The sequence below is a fragment of the Schistocerca piceifrons genome, chromosome 3 (genome assembly GCF_021461385.2).
Source record: "Schistocerca piceifrons isolate TAMUIC-IGC-003096 chromosome 3, iqSchPice1.1, whole genome shotgun sequence".
Lineage (NCBI taxonomy): Eukaryota > Metazoa > Arthropoda > Insecta > Orthoptera > Acrididae > Schistocerca > Schistocerca piceifrons.
In genome coordinates this window covers 824,884,603-824,900,899 of record NC_060140.1, presented here as the reverse complement: position 1 = coordinate 824,900,899, position 16,297 = coordinate 824,884,603, and the positions used below count along the sequence as shown (strand labels likewise).

The 16,297-nt window shown below is 38.4% G+C and overlaps 1 protein-coding gene across 1 annotated transcript in view; it reads right to left on the bottom strand.

Moving 5' to 3' along the window:
* Positions 1-4,821: 4,821 nt before the first annotated feature.
* Positions 4,822-16,297, bottom strand: part of LOC124789707 (WD repeat-containing protein 54-like) — a 68,139-nt gene continuing 56,663 nt past the window's right edge. The window contains exon 5 of the mRNA XM_047257159.1: positions 4,822-7,267. Coding sequence (XP_047113115.1) covers positions 7,139-7,267 — 129 coding nt within the window. The 3' untranslated portion in view covers positions 4,822-7,138. The remainder of the gene's footprint in view (positions 7,268-16,297) is intronic.

Below are 16,297 nucleotides of genomic sequence, written 5' to 3'. Positions count from 1 at the left end.
TTTGCTGTCTCTGACAGAATTACAGTGTCATTGGCGAACTTCAAAGTTTTTATTTCTTCTCCATGGATTTTAATACCTACTCCAATTTTTTCTTTTGTTTCCTTCACTGCTTGCTCAATATACAGATTGAGAGTGTGAATTATAAGACCAATTTCTTTCAGCACTACTGTCACTTCTAATGTTAAAGTGTTCCCAGATAATTTATCCATTTATTATGCTGTTGAATAAAAACGAGATAGATCATTCATTTTTACAAGACAACACTACTGTTCTTATGGCACACCAGTCCCTATGACTTTTAGATTGAATCTTTGGAGACCCAGTAATTATGAAGGAACTCTGGCCCCCATGCTCACCAGATTTGTGCATCATAACCAACCAAAGACAATAAATAGATGAACTAAAGAAAGCAATAACTGATTATCTGCTGTATTCAAGTGCATGTTAAACACTGGTAAAGGTGTTCACAAATAAATGTAACATGCTGAACTAAGCCTTAAGAAAGAGGAAAACATTTTCAGCACCTACTGTGATATTGGTGAGACAGAGTATTTGTCATTAAAATAATTAATTTCATTGCTTTAATTGTAATAATTTTCACTCCCATCTCCCAACATAACTGCAGCCACTAGCAGTGAAACCTGGCCCCTAGTTTATACAGGGTGTTACAAAAAGGTACAGCCAAACTTTCAGGAAACATTCCTCACACACAAATAAAGAAAAGATGAGGACATGTGTCCGGAAACACTTAATTTCCATGTTGGAGCTCATTTTAGTTTCGTCAGTATGTTCTTCCACCTACGCTCCATGGAGCACGTTATCATGATTTCATACAGGATACTCTACCTGTGCTGCTAGAACATGTGCCTTTACAAGTACTACACAACATGTGGTTCATGCACGATGGAGCTCCTGCACATTTCAGTCGAAGTGTTCGTACGCTTCTCAACAACAGATTCGGTGACCGATGGATTGGTAGAGGCGGACCAGTTCCATGGCCTCCACGCTCTCCTGACCTCAACCCTCTTGACTTTCATTTATGGGGGCATTTGAAAGCTCTTGTCTACGCAACCCCGGTACCAAATGTAGAGACTCTTCGTGCTTGTACTGTGGACGGCTGTGATACAATACGCCATTCTCCAGGGCTGCATCAGCGCATCAGGAATTCCATGCGACGGAGGGTGGATGCATGTATCCTCGCTAACTGAGGACATTTTGAACATTTCCTGTAGCAAAGTGTTTGAAGTCAGTTGGTGTGTGTGGATCCACGATTAATGTGATTTGAAGAGAAGTAATAAAATGAGCTCTAACATGGAAAGTAAGCGTTTCTAGACACATGTCCACATAACATATTCTCTTTCTTTGTGTGTGAGGAATGTTTCCTGAAGTTTGGCTGCACCTTTTTGTAACACCCTGTATAGTGGCATGAATGTACTGCCAACCTTACACGTCCAGCAAGGCAAGACAGGCAGAGCTCACCTCTGTGGAATGACTTTGCAGATACACTATCTACTAGCATGCATCAGAATTCAACAGCAGGAGGATCATGGCTTATCAAGACTGATGTATAGTTCCACAATGGGATCCCATGACTGTTATTCAAGTATGCAACTGATAGATTCATGGGGCCATAGTCATCCAGGATCTCAACTGCCAGAGTGAATAGTGTCCAAGAAGACACATATGTTATTTGCTTGACCACCAGAATCTTACAGCTGCACCATTTACAAGAGTCAGAAAATTCTTGTTTGCAGCAAGACAATTGGAACACCACAGGCTGTCAGCTTGGAGACCAAATATATTTCTCTTGACATGGTCCCACAGGAAAGTGTGCCCAAAGACAACAATGAATACAGGATTGACACTATGTCATTTTTTCAGATGAGTCCCAATTCTATGTACAGATCATCAAGGATGTATCCGTCTGTGGAGGCTTCTAGGAGGATGAATGTTGCCAGATTGCATTCAATATCATTGTACAAGCCCAGCACCAAACTTGATGCTACTGGGTACCATTGGATACATGGACACAATCATCCCTGGTTTACATAGCTGGTAATTTGGCCATCAGTCATTATATTTCTGATGTGTTACGGCCAGTGGCTGTACTCTATCTTTGTGACATTATCTTTCAAAAATGTAACACAGGATCATATGTTCTTTGTTCTGTCCAGGCTATACAGTGGGTGTTCAATATTGCTCTAGCCAGTCAACTTTCTCCAGATCTCCCACCTGTTAAAAACATCTGGTGATGTGTTGTAGAGAGACTGACTCACTACCCACAAACAGCAATGAGATCAGGCACTGAGCTGTAACAGCATGCAATGACGTACCCAAACGTATCGGCCACGTTCATTTCAATTCAGTGCATAGCCAGTTTATTGCCATTTTTGCTGCCATAGGTGGCAACTTGGCGTACTAAATTTCACACTTTGTTTACCCCCAAATCATCTTTAAATTTAATAATGTATTGTTCCTACTATACTGCATATGCAAAATAAATAAACTTTCATTATTTTCTGCCCATCTCAAGGTTGCAGGTTTAATGGCCAGCAATGTATAAGCCGTTAATTTTTGTGACTGTCACCCACCCCCGTGGCCAAGGTTGCTAATGCACACTTGTGCGGTGGTGCTCAACCTTGGGGTAAACCAGTTTGAATCCTGGTGGTAGAGGAAGTATTCACTGTCAGTATCTGATGAGCAAATAGAGGAGAGGTGATGGCGTAAAGTTTCATGTGCTAATGTCATAGTTTAAATACCAAAGCTCCTGCAGTGTCTCATGAAGTGAGGGCCTACGTGTTGATGGTAATCCATCTGTCAGACGGGGATGTCAAGCTTGGCACCACCTTGGTGCTATGTGCCGGCATGGGGTTTCACCCTCTCTCCCCTCTCATCATCATCATCATATAACATTACACTCCACTCCATTCCACTCCGCACACACACAGACAAGACATCATACATATAACATTGCAAATTCGTAATGGAGCATGTTATGAATAAATAAACAAAAAAGTGTCACTTTCTCCATAAGCAACCTACAAACAGAGCTTTGCAACAGCTTACCACATGCAAGTTCAGTGTCGTTGTACTGTGAGATTTAAATTTTTCAGAGTTCTTCATCAATGTCTGATACTCTTTAGTGTCCTTGTGCTCTAATTTCCTCGATTTACTTTTGGGCTTTGGCACCAATTTTTATAAGGATCAATAAAGAAAATAATTTCAAATAATACAAGGACAGTTGTTTATTCTAGTAACAGGCTATATAGTACTAAAATACAATGTCAGGGATGTTTTGCTATTAGCAATATTTGTCATTCCTTGACAATATCTACCATTGCTCTAATACGAATTTACCATTACAGTTTTTGAAACCTACCTTACATTCAATTTTTTCTCATACCTTTCTACTTTATTTTTCTTTCAATATATTACACTCCCAAGCCTTATTTTAAGTCTAGAGGGACAAGTGTAATTCCTTAAATGATATAATGGCAAAAGGTTCTGGGCCATCAGGAAGAAAAGTTTGTCACATTTGGTTCTCAATCTGATTTAATTAACTGCCCTCTGTGTGTTTCTCATGGTGAAAGTGTATTTTGAATTTTTTTATTCATTGCATCTTTGCCACATAGAGAAAGATCTCCTGACCAATATGCGAAGAGAACATCAGGAGGTGTAGATAGAACCAGGAACTGCATGACCTAATGAAACAACCAAACACTGTACAGAAAATGAGAGTGCAGAGAATAAGCCTGTCAGGGCACACTGCCAGGAAGCCAGACACTTGTTCACGTGGAAGACCAAGGAAGCGATGGGAGGATGAACTGCAGCTCAGTGTCCATAAAACTGGATCCAAAATGGCACAATATAGCCATCTATGAAGGAACAATGCAAGGTCAGCACACAATGTTCAGGGTCTGTGATCACTAATACATATGTATGCCAATTACACATACTTCAATTAATGTGAGGTTATACTTTCCTTACAGGTACCATCTGACGATCTGTGTACAGTCACTACACAGCTATCTTCAAAATGTTGTGGGGCTACTTTCCTTTCAGGAGTATGAAAGTGAATATGCCAGGTGCTGCATTATGTCTCACAAAATTACAGGATATTTCAGCAGCGTTGCACCTTTTTCTGCCAAAAAGAAGCGGTTATTGTGTATTAGAAGAAGAAATTGGTCAGCATTGGGAACTACACTTGACCAATTATACTTCTTAGTAGAAGTGTGTAACACTTTCAGAGGGTGCCGTACCAAGGTGATCTGGAGTATTTATCATCATGATGATGTTGAGGACTCATCAGTTGATTAACAACAGAGGCACTGTGATACAATTAGACTTCCAATTTAAATTAACAGTTTTCTTCGCACAGTTTCATATTTATGTGCTGCGAAAGACTTGTTTAAGAGCAAAGCACCTTTCCTACAACAAACATTATACTAGATATGCTACAGGGAGAAATTCAAATATTAAACTGGAAACGTGTAAGACCAAGAGAGCAGTTGGAACAGAACTGACGCTAGTACACAGTGCTAGTTCCGAAATGTACATTCCTCCATTGTTGGTCAGAGAAGTTACTACTTACATTGTCAGCATAAATGAAAATGCTCTCCTGTGGTGTGCTACAATTATGGAGATCACGCTACATGTCTTACAAGTACTAGTAGTACGAGTTTTATTTGTTCTTGGCTCATATTTTACAACAGTACAGAAATGCCTTTGTAATACTGATTTAAATAAATATGTAGTTTTACAGATAAAGCACAAAAAGAAACACAAAGTAGACAATATTTTCACAATTAAGAATCACTGTTTTTACCCAGATAAGCACTAAGAATCAAATGTGTGCCATAACACAGACATAAGCAAAAACAAATGAAAATAAATTTACAGTCAAGTTGTTACGCATAAACATAGACAAATTCTGTATAACCATAAGCACTATTATTTCAACAGACACACACTAATATACAGCACCAAATGCATAACAATTTTTCTGATCTGTGTGTTTATGATCCAAGCACTGGTCGCTTGAGCAGTAAGACACATTTTTGCAGATATTCTCTGGTTATTGCCTTTCAAATCTTGAACTAAAATCTTTCTACGGCACACTTGCACAGTACATGGTTGAAGTATGTTAAACACCCAAGTATCAAAAATAATTAGGGGGAAGAGAGAACAAAAACATATCCGAAGTGTGAATACTTCACAGTACTAACGGTTCTGCTTTCATGTATTGTATCAGTTGTTGTGATTACAAAATCAATTGTTGCTGATGATTAGTAGTTTTGTTAGGTATTATGCAGCCACTTCTGGACCATACTTCCTAACCCATTTATGAAGAGACTACTCACATTGTTCTTGTCTAAAAGTAATTCTGTTCAATTTAATCCGTATGTTCCTATTAAGTTAGTGATATGAAGTTGATTTGGTTGTTCCAGAATCATTTGTACTCTGCAGGGCATCTATTAATACATTGAAAATCATTTGTTTGATACCATATTTGCTCATCACATATCAGCACTGTATAAACTATGTAAAACATTGCACGTACAAAGTAAAACACAACCAAGAACAAGTTTCATCCAGCAAAATGAATCACATAAAATCATCAGTCGGGTGTAAGAAGACACTTTCTTGTTCATATTTGTACTTGGTGGTGATATGAATGTGTAAAACTGAACTTGAACTTCTCCAGCAAAATTTTGTAGATTGCTGAGTGATATTTTCTAAATATTTTAGTAAAGGACTTGTGGTTTCCATTTCCAGAGTAATAATAATATGATGATGATTTACTTGATTTGTTACCCCAGTTATCTTTGTTTTTGAGAGATGCCTTTAATGCAGTGTACAATCCAAAATACAGAGTAGTGCAGCAACCCTCAAATGAACAGTACTGTGATATGGTTGCAGTGGCTGCTGGAACATCACAGAATAACACTGCTGTGCCGTTTCTTCATTGCATTCGTTCAACCCATCTACACAATTTGCATATTGGCCAAGTCTTCATCAGTAAACCTGTCCATACTGTTGTGTGTAACTGTCAATGTACAACTAACACTGCTGAAAAAACAAAGGGAGATAGAACCGAGCAGTACTGAATGCAAACTTGAGAGCAAACAGAAAAATGGACATTTCTAGCATTAACAGCAAGTACTGTAAGTGAACGAAACATGTTTGTTTCCAAACAATGCTGTCGACTTTTGCACTGTTGTGCAGATATATTCAGTGCAATACGGATACAAAGTTAATTTTGTCAATGGAATTCAGTTTAACCTTGTGTAATTGCATTGCACAATACAGTGGTTCCAGGATGAACAAGGGCACTTTAAATCAAGGCTCAAGTTTGTCAGTGCCCACTGAACATTCATGATCCACAGGCTAATATAAACTCACAGCAGTCTCAATCACTCATAACTTGCATGAAAGATGGAACATTTCTGCTACTAAGTTAACTTTTCCTCCCATGATTTCATTATATGCGCAATATTCTTGGGAGAGAGCACAGTACAGTATTCCGTACTTCTTTGGTCTCCTCCTACTCCTTTGAGTGACAAATTATATGATCTAGTGATTAATAAAGTATTCAGTCTCCCAAAAGCACATGTTAGGCAATATCTTAAGATGTTATTAGCTTCCACACACACAAACCAGGTGAGGCTTCACAGGGGTAAGATATTGAGCTTATATTCAGGACACAAGGGCTTAAGTTTTCCAAGGTTTCTCTAAAATTGCTTATGACAAATTCAGGGATGGTTTATTTGAAAAGGCATAGCCAATTCCTTTTCCCAATTAAGCTTGTGACCCTGTTTCTTCCTTTCTTGCAGATACAAAAACATTGAATCTGTTCACTGCTTTGAAGCTCAAATAAAACTTTTTAGTTCTGTAACCTCTATGAAATAACATATACCTTTGAAAGACCTTAATTATCACTGCAACGAATCTACTGAAACTGTGATTTTCATTACTGGCTCAGCCCTTTTTTCCCCCGATGAAAGGCTAAATGTTCATTGAATGATTTATTCTCAGACTTGGTGCAAGATGTTTCTCATGTTATCCTGCTGACCTTTGTATAAGTAAAAATCTCGTGGCTGTAGTGTGGACATTATTATTATTATTATCATCATCATTGTTATGTTTTGTAGCAAAGGATTTCTGCTGAATCATAACATGACACGCAAAACTCTGTGCCCTTGCTGTTCAAGAACTGGCAGCCAACTATGAGTCTGTCCTTTACATGTACAGTAGACTTGTGCTGAACCTGTGAAGAAAGAAATCACATTTATTAAATTTACCATGACTAATCACTTTTCCTCCAGTTGAGACACTTGCATGAAAAATAACTGGAAAAATACTTGACATACTTAGTACATATTACATTTTTTAAAAGCTGCAATGAAATAAAGAATTAAGAGAAGTACATCAGTATATCCTAGCAATTTTGAAAGGCTTAGATGGAAGAAGAGGGCGGGAGGAGAACAAGAATGTATAAAATTTGCCGATAATATGATATTAATGGTAGAAAGTGAAAAAACTGCAAATAATATGGTAAAATATCTGAATGAAGCAAAAACAAAGAGTATAGTGATCAGCAGACGAAGGAGACTGGCAAATATTTAGATACGACAAGTTATTAATACCCAAGTAAGAGTACCATGGAAGTACCATCACTCAAGACTTGAGATGCAATCAGGAGGGGAAAACTTGCATTGCTATAGTGAAGGAGGCATTCATTTGAAAGAGAAAATTATTATGTGGCAAACTTGATAAAGGTGTGAGGAAAAGGCTTCCATGTGTGTCTGCCTAGTGTGTGGCACTCTATGGGGGCAGAAACTTGGCCACTGAAGTGAGTGGGTGAAAAAAGGCTAGAAGTTTTGGATATGTGGATGTGGAGGAGAATGGAGCAGACAAGCTAGATGGAAAGTGTGTTTGAAAAGGCTGGTGAGAGGAGAAGACTGCTGCAAGTTATAAGAAAGAAAGAACAACTGGATGGGGCATTCGTTGAGATGGAAATGCTTGCCAACTGACACTTCGGGGGGATTAGTTTGTGGGAGGAGCTTGAGAGGAAGGAGGAGATACAAGATGATAAATGACTTAAATGGAAGTGCAAATTATATAAACTTGAAGAGGATGGTAGAAGACAAGAAAATGTGGACAGTTAACTTTGGGCAGAACACTAATGAAGACGACTCCAGCAACGTAACTAACCATAGTGTGTGCTTTGGGATTATGTTATTGTTGATAATAATGTCCATCAGCAAGCAAAGCTTGAATCACTAAAGCCAATAGTAGTTTTAAAAAAGTAACTCATAACTACTTCAATCATAGTCTTCTCCTAAGAGTTTACTGGAAAATGGAAAGTTTATGTAAAGATGAAATGTGTAGAGGGAAATGTAAGAAAGTTGCCTCTGTTATATGCCTTTTTTCCGAGAAATATCTTTTGATCATTTCATATTTTTGGATTCTGTTGAACATCTCCTCCTGTGCTTCTGAAAGTAGAACATCCATTATTTCCGACTGTTCTGTGTTTCTTTTTTCCTGTAGCAATTGGTCCAACTTCATTGGTGGAAAATTGATATGTTTGTCAGATCTTGCAAGATCACTGACAATATTCGTAAATAATTTTTCCTTGCAGATGTCATATAATATTAGTACGAATTATTCTTTCACAAAAGGACTGAGAATAAGCTAACTCTGTACATGTGCACTGAACCTGACAATAATTAGACTAGTGAGCTGTATGTCTCCTACTTTTTGAAGGGAGAAATGCACATTTGACTCTATAATGCCAGAATTTTAAATTTTTTTTAAGATTATGAAGTCAACATGTCAGCTACTAAGCAAGTTTTCATGATTTAATGAAGAAAATATTTAACCAGAACATTTCCCTGTTGGAACACTGTAATACACTAAAACATTGTTCTCCATTTTGTAACATGCTGTACTCTCCGCATGGCTTATGTGTGCTCCTTCTAATGATGGATGGATGGATGGCTATAATGTTGTGAATGATCAATATAAGTAATATATTACTGTGAATAATATAATTCATAAGACTTAGGACACTACTAAACAAATTTGAAAAGAAATGGAGGAAATGAGTGACATAACATATTAAATGATCACCGAGCTATCGTGAAACAAAAGCTGAACTTACTATCAGTTTTCACATAACATAAGGTGCCAATACAAGTAATCTAAGACATTTTTTGATTACTTTTGCAATGAAAGTTGAGTATGATTTCAACGTGTAGCTGTTGTTGAAAGTTGGCATCTCTGCGCAATTCATTCAGACACCTCATATCACATTGTTATGATGGAAACACTGTTAGGGAAGAAGAAGGTGGACTACTTATTAACAACTTTGTTGCAGGTGCTCACATACATTGTTAACAGAATTGAAAGCATCAACAGTCTAGAGAACTAGTTATTTCAATTTCAAATAGCAGTACCACATTGATTTCAGAGTGAACATGCTATGTTTTTGAAAGCTTAGAAAATATGAAATACACTAACAAAATAAATGTTTCATTATTCTTTGTTAGACTGATTCTGAAATGTTCATCATTCACTTAGCTGATAATGTTATAAAAGTATTATAATTTCAAGTTGATAAAAACCTGAGGGAAGACAATCAATTCCCATAAATGCTAATTTTCTACATTTTGCAAACCACCGTGAAGTGGTTTCCATTCACCTGTGGAGTGTGGGAAAAATGACTGTGTAAATGCCTCTGTGTGTGTTGTAATTAATCTGATGATGTCCTCAGAATCCCCAGAGGAGTGGTTAGTAGAAGGTTATATTATATTCCTAGAGGCTTCACTTCAAGCCAGTTCTTGAAATTTTGTAAGTAGGCTTTCTCAGGATTGTCTTCAAAAGTCTGCCAATTCAGCTCTTTCAGCATCTTCATGACAGTCTTGCACTGTCAAACAAACCATGACTGTTCATTCTACCCTTCCCTGTATAGTCCCACACACTTGAGCAGCATTCTACGATGCATTGCACAAGTGTTTTGTATGCAATAAACTGAAGACTGCTACCTGCTTTACCTATGACTGAGCATATGTGGGCAATCCTATTTGTTTCCCTACAAAGTGTTACACTCAGGTATTTGTGAGTTGACCAATTCCAATTGTGACTCACTGATGTTATAGTCATAGGATGCTATGTTTTTTTCATTTTTTGAAGTTCACAGTTTCACATTTCTGAACATTTAAAGCAAGTTACCCGTTATTGCACCACTTTGAAATCTTATCATATCTATTTCTGCTGCTGCTTTCGGACAATACTTCATTATAGATAACTGCATAATCTGCAAAAAGTCTGATGTTACTATTAATATTGTCCGCAAGGTCATTAATATACAGCAAGAATGGCAAGGGTCACAATACATGTCCCTGGGGCACATCTGGAGTTACTTTTATACCTGTCAATAAATCTCCATCCAATACAATATGCTCTGTGTCCTACCCACAGAGAAATTGTCAATCCAGTCAAATTTCACTTGACAGTCTATGCAATTGTACTTTTGATAGTAAATGTAGGTGTGGTACTGAGTCAAATGCTTTTTGCAAATTGAGAAAAACTGCATATCCCGGACTGCCTTGATCCATGGCTTTCAGTTTGGCATGTGAGTTGGGTTTACACGATCGATGTTTTCAAAATACATGCTGGTTCGCCTGGAGGAGGTCATTCTGTTGGATATATCTCATTATGTTCGACCTCAGGCTATGTTTTAAGATTCTACCAGAAATTTATTTCAAGGATATTGGATGATAGTTTTGTGAACCACTTCTGCTACCCTTCTTGCAGACAGTTTTGACCTGTGCTTTCTTCCAATAATTTAGCTGGAAATTGGGTATAGAACTTAGGGATTCCATCAATCTTTGGGGGCGTTGTTTGATTTTTACTGATTTCAGCTGTTTGTCAAAGCTCCTAGCACTTACATCTATTTCATTATCTTTCAGTGGTAAGAGAATTAAACTAGGGCAATACTCCTGGGTTTTCCTTTGTAAAGGAACATTTGAAAATGGAATTCAGCATTTCTGCTTTTGCTTTGCTGCCTCCAGTTTTAGTACCTGTCTTGTATATGAGTGATTAGGCACTAATTTTGGTGCCACTTACAGCCTTGACACACGATTAGGATTCCTTTGGGTTTTGTAAAGGTTGTTCGACAGTATTCTGCTACAGTAATCACTGAAAGCTTCATGCATTGGTCTTTTGACAGCCAAATCTGTGTCATTCAGCATCTCTCTGTAAATAGTCCTATGCTTTGTTTTACACCTATTATAAAGTAGTTTCTGTTTTTTTAGAAGTTTCTTTATGGCGACTGTATACCAAGGAGGCCTCCCCCATCATGACCTATTCTACTGGGTACACCCCTATCCAGAGATTGGTCAACTATTCTTTTAAAGGTGAGCCATAGTTCCTGTACACTCTCATACCCTGTTCTGAAAGTTTCAAGTTGCTCATGGAGATATGTTACTACTGCCTCTTTATCTAGTTTACAGAACATAATCCTCCTATTTGTTTTAGTTGTCCTTTGTCTGTGTTAATCAGTGTTGCTACAAGTACCTCATGGTCATTGATACCAGTTTCAATGTGGACATTCTCAAAAAGTTCAGGTCTGTTTGTTGCCATCAGATCTAATAGATTTTCATCATGAGTGGGGTTCTAAACTATCTGTTGTAGATGGTTAAACAATGGAAAAATGGAGCTGCTGAGCTGCAGATAGGCACAACCTTTAAGGCTGTCAGAAAGTGAGCTTTTGGCTAATAAGGCCTTTGTTAAAAATAGACAACATACACACAAACACTTATGCAAATGCAACTCACACACACTTGACCACAGACTCCGGCCACTGAAGACAGACTCTGGCTATGGTCATTTGTGTGTGAGTTGTGTTTGCACGTGCGCGCACGCACTTGTGTGTGTGTTTTTTGTCTATTTTCAACAAAGATCTTGTTGGCCGAAAGCTCATTTTCCGATAGTCTTCTTGTTGTTACTATCTGTGACTCAGTATCTCCACTATACAGTGAGTAGCAACTATCCTCTTCATAATATTGTTCTAGGTGGCTTTCTGAGAAGACATTTAGTAAATTTTCACAAGATGTCTTGCCATGCCCACCACTAATAAAATTGTAATTTTCCCAATTGATTGCTGGGTGATTAAAGTCTCCAATGATTAAAACTGGGGAACTGATGTGGATCCAGTTGCTATTTTATGCCTGCTCACTGATACTGAGTCCTGCCCAAACATCTTGAATAAGGCTTCCATTTCTACCCTGATGCATTTTATTTTTCTTGTCTAATGCAACAAATACACCACCTCCATTTCCCGTAAGCATATTCTTTCAATATATACTTAAATATTCCCGAAAAATCTCACTCCTTAGGTGTTTCCAGCTTTCTGTATCATGTGAGCTTCACTGCTTTTTAGGAGCACTCCAAACTCTGGTAATCTGTTGTGAATGGTTTTAAAGTTAACTACTAGGATTTTAATAAATACTTTAACATATGAGGGACATTTAATTACAAATAACGTCTGAAACCTCGCTTAGATTTTTTTGGTGCTAGATGTAAAAAAGAAATAATCTTCAGAGAGGGCTTGCACAAGTAATTCAGAGCTTGTTTCTTTCTTTTTCTCGTTGAGCCCAAAATCATTAAACAGTGGGGCACAGATTTTTTTTAAAAGACCGTCCTTTCACTAGCAGCTGGGAGGTCAATCTCAGTCTATATGGCAGCCATTATTCTGTTCAATTCTGGCACTGATTAAGGGGGCAGTTTATTGTTCAGATGATGGTGAAGAAGATTCAATCAAGGGTAGTTATTCAACAGATATTAAAGAATTTATACAGTGTCAGTTTTAATCAGCTATGGCAACTGATTCCAACCATTCTTCAATCATTTCTATTGCAGATTTCTGCAGATTTCAGATAAAGGATATTGAAAGTCCACCAACGTCAAGATTTTGATAGTTGTACATACCTAGCAATGAACAGAGTACTTAATGTATACTACCTTCTTGAGGAACAAATGCTTGTTATGATACTGATCCCCCCATTAACCATGGACCTTGCCATTGGTGGGGAGGCTTGCGTGCCGTAGGTGCAACCACAACGGAGGGGTATCTGTTGAGAGGCCAGACAAACATGTGGTTCCTGAAGAGGGGCAGCAGCCTCTTCAGTAGTTGGAGGGGCAACAGTCTGAATGATTGACTGATTTGGCCTTGTAACACTAACCAAAACGGCCTTGCTGGCGCTGGTACTGCGAACAGCTGAAAGCAAGGGGAAACTACAGCCGTAATTTTTCCCGAGGGCATGCAGCTTTACTGTATGGTTAAATGATGATGGCGTCCTCTTGGGTAAAATATTCCGGAGGTAAAATAGTCCCCCATTCATATCTCCGGGCGGGGACTACTCAAGAGGTCGTCATTATCAGGAAAAAGAAAACTAGCGTTCTACGGATCGGAGCGTGGAATGTCAGATCCCTTAATTGGGCAGGTAGGTTAGAAAATTTAAAAAGGGAAATGGATAGGTTAAAGTTAGATATAGTGGGAATTAGTGAAGTTTGATGGCAGGAGGAACAAGACTTTTGGTCAGGTGAATACAGGGTTATAAATACAAAATCAAATAGGGATAATGCAGGAGTAGGTTTAATAATGAATAAAAAAATAAGAGTGCAGGTAAGCTACTACAAACAGCATAGTGAATGCATTATTGTGGCCAAGATAGAGACGAAGCCCACGCCTACTACAGTAGTACAAGTTTATATGCCAACTAGCTCTGCAGTTGAAGAAGAAATTGATGGAATGTATGATGAGATAAAAGAAATTATTCAGGTAGTGAAGGGAGACGAAAATTTAATAGTCATGGGTGACCGGAATTCGAGAGTAGGAAAAGGGGGAGAAGGAAACATAGTAGGTGAATATGGATTGGGGCTAAGAAATGAAAGAGGAAGCCGCCTGGTAGAGTTTTGCACAGAGCATAACTTAATCATAGCTAACACTTGGTTCAAGAATCATGAAAGATGGTTGTATACATGGAAGAATCCTGGAGATACTAGAAGGTATCAGATAGATTATATAATGGTAAGACAGAGATTTAGGAACCAGGTTTTAAATTGTAAGACAGTTCCAGGGGCAGATGTGGACTCTGACCACAATCTATTGGTTATGAACTATAGAATATAACTGAAGAAACTGCAAAAAGGTGGGAATTTAAGGAGATGGGACCTGCATAAACTGACTAAACCAGAGGTTGTACAGAGTTTCAGGGAGAGCATAAGGGAACAATTGACAGGAATGGGGGAAAGAAGTACAGTAGAAGAAGAATGGGTAGCTCTGAGGGATGAAGTAGGGAAGGCAGCAGAGGATCAAGTAGGTAAAAAGACGAGGGCTAGTAGAAATCCTTGGGTTACAGAAGAAATATTGAATTTAATTGATGAAAGGAGAAAATATAAAAATGCAGTAAATGAAGCAGGCAAAAAGGAATACAAACATCTCAAAAATGAGATCAACAGGAAGTGCAAAATGGCTAAGCAGGGATGGCTAGAGGACAAATGTAACCGAGCGAGGTGGCGCAGTGGTTAGACACTGGACTCGTATTCGGGAGGACGACGGTTCAATCCAGCGTCCGGCCATCCTGATTTAGGTTTTCCGTGATTTCCCTAAATCGCTCCAGGCAAATGCCGGGATGGTTCCTTTCAAAGGGCACGGCCGACTTCCTTCCCCGTCCTTCCCTAATCCGATGAGACCGATGACCTCGCTGTCTGGTCTCGTTCCGCAAAACAACCAACCAACCAACAAATGTAAGGATGTTGAGGCTTATCTCACTAGGGGTAAGATAGATACTGCCTACAGGAAATTTAAAGAGACCTTTGAAAAAAGAGAACCACTTGTATGAATATCAAGAGCTCAGATGGAAACCCAGTTCTAAGCAAAGAAGGAAAAGCAGAAAGGTGGAAGGAGTATATAGAAGGTCTATACAAGGGCGATGTACTTGAGGACAATATTATGGAAATGGAAGAGAATGTAGATGAAGATGAAATGGGAGATACGATACTGCGTGAAGAATTTGACAGAGCACTGAAAGACCTGAGTTGAAACAAGGCCCCGGGAGTAGACAACATTCCATTAGAACTACTGACGGCCTTGGGAGAGCCAGTCCTGACAAAACTCTACCATCTGGTGAGCAAGATGTATGAGACAGGCGAAATACCCTCAGACTTCAAGAAGAATATAACAATTCCAATCCCAAAGAAAGCAGGTGTTGACAGATGTGAAAATTACCGAACTATCAGTTTAATAAGTCACAGCGCAAAATACTAACATGAATTCTTTACAGATGAATGGAAAAACTGGTAGAAGCTGACCTCGAGGAAGGTCAGTTTGGATTCTGTAGAAATGTTGGAACACGTGAGGCAATACTGACCTTACGACTTATCTTAGAAGAAAGATTAAGGAAAGGCGAACCTACGTTTCTAGCATTTGTAGACTTAGAGAAAGCTTTTGACAACGTTGACTGGAATACTCTCTTTCAAATTCTAAAGGTGGCAGGGGTAAAATACAGGGAGCGAAAGGCTATTTACAATTTGTGCAGAAACCAGATGGCAGTTATAAGAATCGAGGGGCATGAAAGGGAAGCAGTGGTTGGGAAGGGAGTGAGACAGGGCTGTAGCCTATCCCCAATGTTATTCAATCTGTATATTGAGCAAGCAGTAAAAGAAACAAAAGAAAAATTCAGAGTAGGTATTAAAATCCATGGAGAAGAAATAAAAACTTTGAGGTTTGCCGATGACATTGTAATTCTATCAGAGACAGCAAAGGACTTGGAAGAGCAGTTGAACAGAATGGGCAGTGTCTTGAAAGGAGGATATAAGATGAACATCAACAAAAGCAAAACAAGGATAATGGAATGTAGTTGAATTAAGTCGGGTGATGCTGAGGGAATTAGATTAGGAAATGAGACACTTAAAGTAGTAAAGGAGTTTTGCTATTTGGGGAGCAAAATAACTAATGATGGTCAAAATAGAGAAGATATAAAGTGTAGACTGGCAATGGCAAGGTAAGCGTTTCTGAAGAAGAGAAATTTGTTAACATCGAGTATAGATTTAAGTGTCAGGAAGTCATTTCTAAAAGTATTTGTTTGAGTTTAGCCATGTATGGAAGTGAAACATGGACAATAAATAGTACGGACAAGAAGAGAATAGAAACTTTCGAAATGTGGTGCTACCGAAGAATGCTGAAGATTAGATGGGTAGATCACATAACTAATGATGAAGTATTGAATAG